The sequence below is a fragment of the Etheostoma spectabile genome, chromosome 15 (assembly GCF_008692095.1).
Source record: "Etheostoma spectabile isolate EspeVRDwgs_2016 chromosome 15, UIUC_Espe_1.0, whole genome shotgun sequence".
Taxonomy (NCBI): domain Eukaryota; kingdom Metazoa; phylum Chordata; class Actinopteri; order Perciformes; family Percidae; genus Etheostoma; species Etheostoma spectabile.
Genome location: NC_045747.1, coordinates 13,954,529 through 13,964,911, shown reverse-complemented (window position 1 = coordinate 13,964,911; position 10,383 = coordinate 13,954,529). Strand labels below are relative to the sequence as shown.

At 39.1% G+C, this 10,383-nt stretch overlaps 2 protein-coding genes across 4 annotated transcripts in view; one reads left to right on the top strand and one right to left on the bottom strand.

Moving 5' to 3' along the window:
• Window positions 1-886: 886 nt before the first annotated feature.
• Window positions 887-6,760, top strand: moto (minamoto). 3 transcript variants are annotated; one of them, XM_032537733.1, is made up of 8 exons: window positions 887-1,060; window positions 1,348-1,463; window positions 1,999-2,165; window positions 3,114-3,218; window positions 3,422-4,949; window positions 5,091-5,225; window positions 5,606-5,783; window positions 5,857-6,760. In XM_032537733.1, exons 2-8 carry the CDS (start codon window positions 1,401-1,403, stop codon window positions 6,045-6,047), a joined length of 2,367 nt encoding a protein of 788 aa, XP_032393624.1. In that variant the 5' UTR covers window positions 887-1,060; window positions 1,348-1,400; the 3' UTR covers window positions 6,048-6,760. The 3 variants fall into 3 exon arrangements, with proteins under 3 accessions (XP_032393624.1, XP_032393625.1, XP_032393623.1); XM_032537734.1 differs by having other exon boundaries at window positions 887-1,061; window positions 1,354-1,463; window positions 3,425-4,949; XM_032537732.1 differs by having other exon boundaries at window positions 888-1,061; window positions 1,354-1,463.
• A 1,025-nt stretch (window positions 6,761-7,785) lies between these two features.
• The window catches only part of ccdc43 (coiled-coil domain containing 43), a 4,712-nt gene continuing 2,114 nt past the window's right edge, over window positions 7,786-10,383 (bottom strand). The window contains exons 3-5 of the mRNA XM_032537736.1: window positions 8,808-8,943; window positions 8,589-8,644; window positions 7,786-8,371 (exon numbers count right to left, since the gene is read on the bottom strand). Coding sequence (XP_032393627.1) covers window positions 8,184-8,371; window positions 8,589-8,644; window positions 8,808-8,943 — 380 coding nt within the window. The 3' untranslated portion in view covers window positions 7,786-8,183. The remainder of the gene's footprint in view (window positions 8,372-8,588; window positions 8,645-8,807; window positions 8,944-10,383) is intronic.

Sequence of the window (10,383 nt, the reverse complement as noted above, 5' to 3'; positions counted from 1 at the left end):
ATATATATATATATATATATATATATATATATCAATTGCATTCATTAATCCAGTACGTATTTGTATTATATATTACATTACAGAAACAATTAACAATTATGATGTTATCTAATTCTAAGAAAAGGTAATGCTATACCTTACCTGTTAAATGCCAAGTGTGTAAATTTGACAAAGTGTATGCTTTTATTTTGAAGGTAATAGTGCTTTTGCACTTGTCTTTTTGCTAAAATTGTCAGACTTTGCTCCACAGCTGGATTGCGTGGCCCAAGCAGACGTTCCCTTGAAGTAGCCTAATGTTCATGGGAGGAGGAAGACAGGGGGTAGACTTTTACGTTTTGTTGTTGAATCCAGGGCATATCAACTTGGGTTGTTCTAATAAAATATCTATTTTTCTTCCTCTATCGTGCTAAATGTTTTTTTATTATTATTATTATTATTGTGGACTCAAGGGCATATCAATCAAACTGGTGTTGGATTATTCATTGTTAATTACTTGTATCTTCATGTAGGCCTATGTAGTAATATTGTACTAGTAATTTCGTAAAATGTATTTGGTCAATAACTCGATTAAATTGAAATGAATTTTGAATTGAATGTGATTCGAACTGAATCTTCAATTAAATAGTTATGTCTTTTTATATATTTATAGCATATAGATAACTTCCAGACGGGCATAATAACAGGACCACCATTGTCGATTTAGGCCACGCATGTTGTGTCCAAAATCACTTCTATTCAAAAAGTAAAAATAAGGCAGGCCTTCTACCCAATGGCCTGAAGTGGGGGAGGGTGAGATGCCATACTGATACCTATGGATATCATAGGCTGATACCATGGATTATATTAACGGTTGCTATGTTGCTACGCGCTTGGATCTCCTGCTTGATGTCAATTGGACGAAAAATAGCCAATGTAAGCTCATGTCGCGAGGACAACATCGAACTTGTGTGGGGGGGGGACGAGCAGAGGGGGGTCACGAGAGCAGTTGGAGATAATGTACAGACCGTGAAGAAAACGGTTTAACTCCAAAAATTGACGTTAACGTTACTGTACTTTCGCAGGTAGGCTAATATTTTATTTTACTCGGATGTCTTGGTTTGTGTAGGCAAAGTTAACCACATTTGACTGGCAGGGAAGCAGTTTGAGTATGGCTGAAAGTTTGGTCCAAATTAGCCAAGGCAGCATCGACGCATGCTAGCTTAGCTACATTACGTGAATCCACTAGCGTTAACATGTTTCTTTCATCTGAAATAGCACTAACGTTAAGATAATAATTCTTTGTGTTTTCTCAAACCTGTCACATATGGTTATGTCAAATATTAACAACGAGTACCTTGTGTTTTGCCCGAGCAGTAACGTGAAGAGAGTAAAGAATCAGTTCAAGTTCAAGGGAGTTCAGAATGGCTTTTGACGGGCAGCAGAGCACATTTGCCAACTCACTCTTTCCTACATACCAGCGTCAGGTAAGATATTATAATTATGCTTTTATGGTTATAGAAATGGTATTTTTTAAATATGGCATATTTTCATCAGCATCCACACACCTGTATTAGGAGTTAATAAATTAATGGTGGAAAATGATTGGATCGTTAAATGTTAAGCTAGATTGAACTCTTTGTTCGACCTTTTTTTTAAATCCCAGTTCACAGCAGAAATGTACATAATGGTATTTTATTTTCATTTCTTCATTATCGATTAGTCATGTGGCCTGTGAAATATTTAAATTTGTGTCTGGCCAGCCGTCAAAACAACCCCAAATATTCACTTTACAATAGTATTGAACAAATAAAAGCAGCACATTCTTAGAATTTAATTGATTTTTTTATTATCAAAAAAGTTTCTGATTCATCTTTTACCAACTGATTGATGAACTATCATTTCATCTTTAATGGTCTGGTTTGTGTATTCTGCAATTTGCATTAATTTGCTTTGTGTGAGGAAGCAACACAGAGTAGTAAAGTTAGTTTTCAGGCGAACCCACTCTTCTCTCTGTTTCAGGCCAGTGTAAATATAGGTGGTGGAAACAGCGTGGCATTGCCCTCCATGGCTATCCCCAGTGACTCACTACAGGAACAGAACACAGCATCTTACATGCCCTGGTCTCACAATGCTCACGATGATCCCTATGGCCTTATCAATTGTGCCCAGAACAGCATTAAAAGCAGGTATTCATTTTCAACAATGTTAGGGCAATCCCACTAGTATTCTGTCTAATCAAGTATGTTTAGGATTTCATTCTGTTATTCAGTGGTAGTTAAATGTAAGAATGTCACAGGAATTAAGTAGTCAATACCAATACCAGTAAAATTCTGTGTTTCTTAACTCCTTTATGATGTGTACTTCAGGATAAGGATAACATGGAAGTAGTAACACTTGGGGACACTTTTTTTGTGTCAGCTTTTTTAAAAACCTTTTTTTTTTTTCCAGTTTCAACTTTCTATCACTGTTTTGGTTTAGAGTGGGGGGGTTTGAGGGGAAGTGGGAGGAAGAGTTCACCTGAAAATCCCAAACAGCAAGTATGTTAAGTCTGTTTCTCTCTGCTGTTGTTTTTCCACATTAAACCGGGCTGTTAGCTTTTGATTTAAATTATGCAGTTATATATGTATAATGTCAGCTTTCATAGCTAACATTGAAAAACAATGGCAGAGAGAAACAGGCTACTTGCAGTTTGCAAGTTTCAGTTGAACTTGTGAAAGCCGGTGGCATCAAAGTACGGTAAAGCCAAAAGCTTATTGCAGACAATCTGCTATTCTAGGGTTGACAATTGGTTCTTTAACAAAATATCTTCACTTAGATTTTAGATAAAAAATAATCTAATGTGGACAAAATGTCTAAATGGGGAAAATACACATAATAGAACAGCTAGAACAATCTGGTAAGTACAGAAAAGGATATCTCGTAATGCAGCCTTTAAAACCAGCCAAAGATAACACTTAATACAATAATACAATACAATAATATAAACACAAAGATAATATTTAGTTAAATGTACTGGGCGCAAGTCTTATTGTTGAAGAAAAACAAAGAAAGTTGTCAGCCATACTCTAAATAAATGCTCTCCAAGAAAAAAGTTAAGAGTGTAATTCTAGAGACATGTTTTCTTTTCCTGGCAGAAAACCCACTGATAATACTATCTGTGATGGAGAGACTGATCTACAGGGTCTGGTGTCAAATATTTTGGATGAAGCAGAGTCACAGGACAGCTACTACTGTGAAGGGTATGTTGGGGTTTAAGGTTTTCACATTGTAGAGTTGGGTATATAGTATAACAGTAGTATTGTGTAATTTATGGCTAATGAACAGCCCAAAACAAATATCTGTAGTTTTGAATCTACATTTAATAAAAAAGAATACATTTCATATATGTTGAAGTTGTTTTATAAACTCTAACATTAAATAAAGTCTTTGATTTTTCTTTCAGCAGTCTACCTACATGTAATTCAGTCTGGTCTCCAAAGACATTGAGAGAAGAACTGCTACAGTATTTTCAATCAGAGGCTAAAACGCAACATAACCCAACCTTTCCTCCAAACTATGTATCCCGTGAGGCTTTAAGTAAAGCACAGGGACAGTCAGTGGACAAAGATGAGTTTTATCAACAGTCCAATGGCCTTTCTACCAATCAACAATGGCTTTTTAATTTGCCTAATGGAGACCGGGACAGCTACACCCTCCGTCCTCAGAAACTGCCACCAGGTCTACCAATACCCAACACAGGAGGAAACACCTACTTGTCACAGGGACAAAAAAGCAAGTTTGACAAAATGCCAGCTGAGAGAGGAAATAATCAGCCTATGAATTATTTCCCTGACCCCAGTAATGGCTTTAGACATCAAAGTGAAATGAACAGCCCATGCTTTCATCCTTATTATGAAGACCAGTACATCCAGAGCAGCGCAAAGCCCACCAGTAATGAGCAGTATGGGCCACATGACATTAATCAGCTGGTCAGCAGTTTTCAGTCGTTCATGGCTGGTGAGCATGATGGCTTATGTCATGGAGAGTTTCCAAACAATCACAGGCAGACAGTGGGCACGCACCATGAAGACAGCATGGCTGAACAATGGAAAATCTCCAGTCCCGCTATGTCAACACAGAGTACTCCTACAATTCAGACCCAAAAGCAGCTGGTGGGAGAATTTGGGACAGTGCAGACAGAAATAAATGGTGGAGTGAGGAAAAAAACATTTAAGTGTGATGGCTTTCAAGATCTACCTGGTTTTATCCCACAAAACACAGAATACTTCCAGACACCCAAGCCATTCCCTGCATCTTTAAGCCATCCAAACCAATTCCAAAGCAACCTGATCATGCACAGAGAGAACACTTCACTCCCTATTAACATAGGCATGAACCAGTATTCAAAGCATCACGTCCAGCAGGGCCTGATACAGAACAAGCTCAAGTCACAGATGCAAAGAGAAAAGAAGAGGATGCATATGTCTGGCTTTCTAGGAGAAGTCTTCTCCACAAGAACCCTAACCAACTCTAACATGAGAGGGGGAGATAAAAAACAGGCCCTCTCACAAAACCCGTACTTTGACCACCTGGGGAGCATACAGTCTCAGAGATTTGATGGAGAAAACAACATGGTCAGTGTAGGCAATACACAGCACCTCATGCCTTTCATGTATCCTGTGAATGACCCCAGAAGGTACTCCAGCGTGCCCATCAACTCCTCTAACTTCAGCTCTAGATCCACACTGCCCTGTGGAAGCGGTGTTCCTGGCATGGATGTGGGGGATAGGATGTCAGCCAAGGAGTCTGCAGCTTTCAACCCCTATATTAGTGACATGGTGACCTGCAGAGGAGAGAGCACTTATCATGGCATGGCTTCAGCCATGACAACTTCAATGGTGATGAATCAAGGAGGACCTGTGATCCAGCTTTACTTGTGCCTGGACGAGTGTTATGAGCAGTGGAGGAGTTTGGAGCGGGAGAGAAAAAGGGTACGCTTTGTGTCATAAATACAAACATTTTATCACCCAATTTATGTTTAGATATGCTCTGTGAACTATGAATATATTTTCATTTTTGTTAGCTATGGGATGTCTGTTGTTCTCACTTGTTTTTTTTGTTTTTTATTTTAGACAGAGATCATCGTTGCCAAGACATTTCTTGGTAAAAGAACTGCAACAGCGGCCAACATTACCCAACCCAAAACTCCACCAAATCCCACAAGAGTGGACCGCCTCATTGTTAGTCAGATGAGAGAGCAAGCGAGGGTGAGACCGCTGAATCAATTGCTTCCATACTGCCATCTGCAGGTGAATTGTATCACAGCAGCCCTGTTATGTTCTGTAGGTGATATATGCAGTTTTATTTTGCTCACCCATGAGTTTTATTAAGAGAAAACTACTTCCCTTTAATGCAGTCTCGTGGAGGTTTGTTAAAAGAAATTCAGTTTACACACGCAGTACAACTAAGACCCCATTAAGGCAAACAGTTATATTTTCAGATACATTTTCTATTTCTGTGAAGTTACGTTTATGTGATGGCTTGTTATTCTGTAAGCACCTTGTCCATGTTTGTAGAATACCACATTAACAAATGAATTTCTAAGACTGAGGGGGAATATAAGGGTTGATTGCGTTGTGTGTTGCAGGTAGCAAGCCTTCTGGATAGAATGGAATGTCTGTGCAACACTCCCCTCCATATGAGCATCCACACAGCACTGAACAGGCATCACATGGCTATTTGCATCACCCAGGCGAGACGCAGGGAGGAGATTGCCAGCATATCCAAAAACCAGCGCCAGAGAGCCCATTTCACAGAGGACAAAGGTAACTCATATTGCATACCTGTATGTTCCTTTCTCTCAAACGCTGCCGGTCCTGACTCACTTCTGTTTCATAGACACCCTGTTGTTGGTCATTGCACTGAAGGACCTTGCTGCTACCACAAGGAAGATGCGCACAGCCCTGTGGTCTGCTCTCCAGATGACACTACCAAAACCTATCAAGATGCAGGACCACCATGTTACCAGGGAGGCCACACTCACAGAGAGGAGCTCCTCTCCATTTGAGGGATACTCTTTTAAGTTATGAGTTAGCAGGCAACAAACATGAGCTAAATGTCTTGAAAACCACTGCCCAGATTAAACATTTCCCATAGGCAACAGGGTTATGTAAAAAACAAACAAAAACCCTGCAAGTGTATAGTGACATTTTACCTGCAACACAGTGATCACTGCAGAATATGAAATGAGTAATATGAAGTTTGATGATGGCTGCACTTTTTGGCACCCAGGAGTTCCAGGTGGCTAACATTTGTTGTGTCAGAATTGCATGAAATGTAATTGATCCTGCTGCATCTTAACTTCATTTCATTTAATTAGTGTCAGTTCCAAATTAACGTGAATCTTGCTCCATCACCGTTGTATTTAAAGGCACTATTTATGAGGAAGATTTCAGTGAATTCTTCATTGTTTTACTTATTTATTGGAATGTAATGGGACCTCAGTTCTGGGTATTCCAAAGCAATAATTGAATCATTAGGGCAGTAGTTTAAAACAAACATGCTAAAAATTACAATCTTTTCAAAAATGTTTGAATTAATTTCTGTAGCTTTAGTTTTTCTTATGTAACCATAACATGTTATAATCTGAGTTTTTGTATTTATTTATCTGCAATTTGGTGAAGTTTGAACTGTGCTAAAGATACTCAAACTCAAAGTTCACTGTTTTAAATGTATTAATCACACTTTCCACTAGAAACATAACATATTTGTATCAGTGAAATGTAATATAGCTAAGTTAAAAGAATAATTCTCTGGATGCAGTTTAGTCTTTGAGACTTGCTTTAATCGGAAAATTCTGAATTATAAAATGTTTTCTGATAAGTTCCAGTTCATTTCTGAAACTTATTTCTTCTTAGGGTTGCCTTGAAAACTGTAATCAGAAAACTCTTTCATTTGCAATTTGGTCATAAGTTTTAACTGAAACTAAACATACTGACATTTTTCAGCGTTTTGAAATGTAATAATCACACTTTCCTTCTAATTAATTTCAGACAGTATTATCAAATCTCCTTATTAGTGTGACAGTTTGTCAGCTAGGGACCAAGCTTGTATCATTACAAAGCTTCATCAAGCAACCCCTCTCTCACAGCGTTAGTCCGTCGTCGTCACTGCCTGGCCGTTGTTCCATGCCCTGCCATTTTAATGTTCATGTTGTGGTTTTTTTTCTTGTTACTTGTTTTAAAAAAGGAAAATTTTAAAATAAAGCAGTCCAAATTGCTGGTTTTGTTTTATTCATTTTAAAAGATGATGAACCTGATAAACATTTAAATGATGGTACACAATATATTGGAGGTATAATTTGCAACTGGTTGTTTGTGTTTATTCTCAGACAAAATGCATAGACAGTAAAACCTGACACTAAACAGTTTGACACCTGCTTTACATAAAAGATGTAAAGATATGAAAGGCATATTGGCACAGAGGATAATAGCAGAAACTCTGGACTAGGGCTGCACAATTAATCCCAATTGTATCGAAATTGAAACATGAACTAGTGCCATATCCAAATCTCAGGGGGCACAATATTTGTTAACGGAAAAGTAGATGTCAGACCATTAGGAATTGAGTATTGTGGTTCTGCAGAGACGTCCCGACCTACAGATAATATCCTACAGACTAAAGAAAAAAATCTTTGGTGGGTATAGATCATCGCAAAAAAAAATAAATCACACTAATCATTTTAATTTCTTTCAATGTTAATAATTTTCCATGAAAATCTGAATAATGATACAAAAGCAATCATTCCCTCTAATATCGCGAACTCTGGACTCGGTTGCTTTACAAGCATTCCTCTGCTTTTACCATAATCAATGCCATGTGTGTTTTAAGGGTATTGATCATTTGAGGGGCAACTGTGTCAAAGTTAAGCCAAAACATGTTTCACACTCGTCAACAACATATCGCCAGAGACTTAAATTAGCCAATTCTTTTTGCATTGACATACGATTGACTTTCAATTGTCATTGAAGATGTGCGCAAAATGTAATGCGTTGTATTTTTATACATATGGAAAGAAAATTATTAACATGGAGGGTCTGATGAAGACATGTTCACATACTGAATGTGCCAATGCGGTTCAGCTAAAAAGGAGGTGATGACTGTTTTTCATTTCTGTCTCATAACGAAAAAAATTTCCCACGTACGAAGTGTCTTTTCTCTCGGTTTTATCTTTTGCGTTCACCTTTCTGTGTACGCTTCTTCTCCTTCTCTTTTCGGTCTTGTTTGGCTAGCTTGTCCTTCTCCCGCTGCATCTTGTCCCCTTCCTTCTTCTTCTGGGCGTCTTCACGAGCCTGGTCCCGCTTTTGCTTTTGCCTGCTCAGCACCTCTTCCACGTTGGTGTTCTTAAACAGGGCTGACACTTTCAGTAAAGGACAGCTGGATGAAAGCAAAGTACTCTGCTAGTGTATCATTACTACACAATACCACTATGGAGGTGTAAATGATTGGAGCAATGTTGTCTACTCAGGGTTATGCAACTGGTGCATTATCCATTGCTATTGGAATTAGTAACACTGGGTACCATGCACATTTAAAGAGCCTCTGACCACATAAAGCTTCAGAAAGGATACATTTATCATTTCCAGTAAAGCAGTTTCCACTTGTCTGCTCCTCTTCTTCAGCTTCAGTGATTTTGTCAAGGACAGAACTGACAGAGCGCGTCTGAAGGAAACGCTCGCTGGATGAGACAACATAACACATGGACAGTCCGTCTGCACTGTCACGGAAACATCGGTTAGCGAAGTCAACTTTACAACTAGAGGAAAAAAAAAAAAAAAAAAAAAGGATATTCCTCGTCGTCTGTCACGTTAGCGTACTGAGCGAGGAGGGCTTCTTTCCTTTCCTTTGACGCCTCAGACACTACCTTGTGCTTCACCACAATCTGAGCTTGTTTTTCTATCAGACTGGCGATGGCCTGGACCTCAGCTACGGGAAAGAAATGACAGAACACAGCCAAACTGTAAATAAATAAAGTCAACAAACCAAAATAACGCTTAGTACAATTACTTGCAATTAAAGTACCTGCTTCTCCCAGTCAATATGAAGGTACATATACATATACACATATAGCAAAGGAGACACATGGACAGCCATCTGAGCTTGAGACTCCAGACAGTGTACACATCCTTATAGTTATGTACACAGTAAACTATATCATGCCAGTAATAACACTGACAAAACAAACTTAGTGGAAATATTGATGTAAACACTTCAGACCACAATAAAAACATTCTGCAGTATCACTTTAGATTTTTTTCAGGAAATGTTAATCTCTCCATGAGACAAATTGTCTTTGTTTACTCCAAACTCAAAGGGCTTATCCCCTTTGAAGACAGGCTCAGTAATCTGTCTTTGCTCGGTTTAGTCAACATTTACAGCAGATGATGAGCCGGCTGGCTATATTTTGGACTTTTGAAATGCCTATATGAATTCTTGTATGACTATATACAGTGGGGAGAACGAGTATTTGATACACAGATTTTTCAGCTTTTCCTACTTACAAAGCATGTAGAGGTCTGCAATTTTTAACCATACACAATCGTACACCTTAACTGTGAGAGACGCAATCTAAAACAAAAATCCAGAAAAATCACATTGTATGATTTTTAAATAATTAATTTGCATTTTATTGCATGACATAAGTATTTGATACATCAGATTAGCAGAACTTAATATTTGGTACAGAAACCTTTGTTTGCAGTTACAGAGATCATACGTTTCCTGTAGTTCTTGACCAGGTTTGTACACACTGTAGCAGGGATTTTGGCCCACTCCTTCATACAAACCTTCTCCAGATTTTCTATTGGGTTCAGGTCTGGAGACTGGCTAGGCGACTCCAGGACCTTGATATGCTTCTTACGGAGCCACTCCTTAGTTGCCCTGGCTGTGTGTTTTGGGTCGTTGTCATGCTGGAAGACCCAGCCAAGACCCATCTTCAATGCTCTGAGGGAAGGAGGTTGTTGGCCAAGGTCTGGCGATACATGGCCCCATCTATCGTCCCCTCAATACGGTGCACTGGTCCTGTCCCCTTTGTAGAAAAGCATCCCCAAAGAATGAGGTTTCCACCTCCATGCTTCACGGTTGGGATGGTGTTCTTGGGGTTGTACTCATCCTTCTTCTTCCTCCAAACACGACCACATGACCTTCTCCCATTCCTCCTCTGGATCATCCAGATGGTCATTGGCAAACTCCAGACGGGCCTGGACACGCGCTGGCTTAAACAGGGGGACCTTGGGTGCGCTGCAGGATTTTAATCCATGACGGTGTAGTGTGTTACTAATGGTTTTCTTTGAGACTGAGGTCCCAGCTTTCTTCAGGTCATTGACCAGATCCTCTTGTGCAGTTCTGGGCTGATCCCTCACCTTC

Coding starts and splice junctions, on each gene's coding strand:
- moto (XM_032537733.1), top strand. CDS start 1,401: ATGGCTTTTGACGGGCAGCAGAGCACATTTGCCAACTCACTCTTTCCT. Junction 3,219..3,421: donor GACAGCTACTACTGTGAAGG/GTATGTTGGGGT, acceptor TTTTTCTTTCAG/CAGTCTACCTACATGTAATT. Junction 5,784..5,856: donor CCATTTCACAGAGGACAAAG/GTAACTCATATT, acceptor TCTGTTTCATAG/ACACCCTGTTGTTGGTCATT.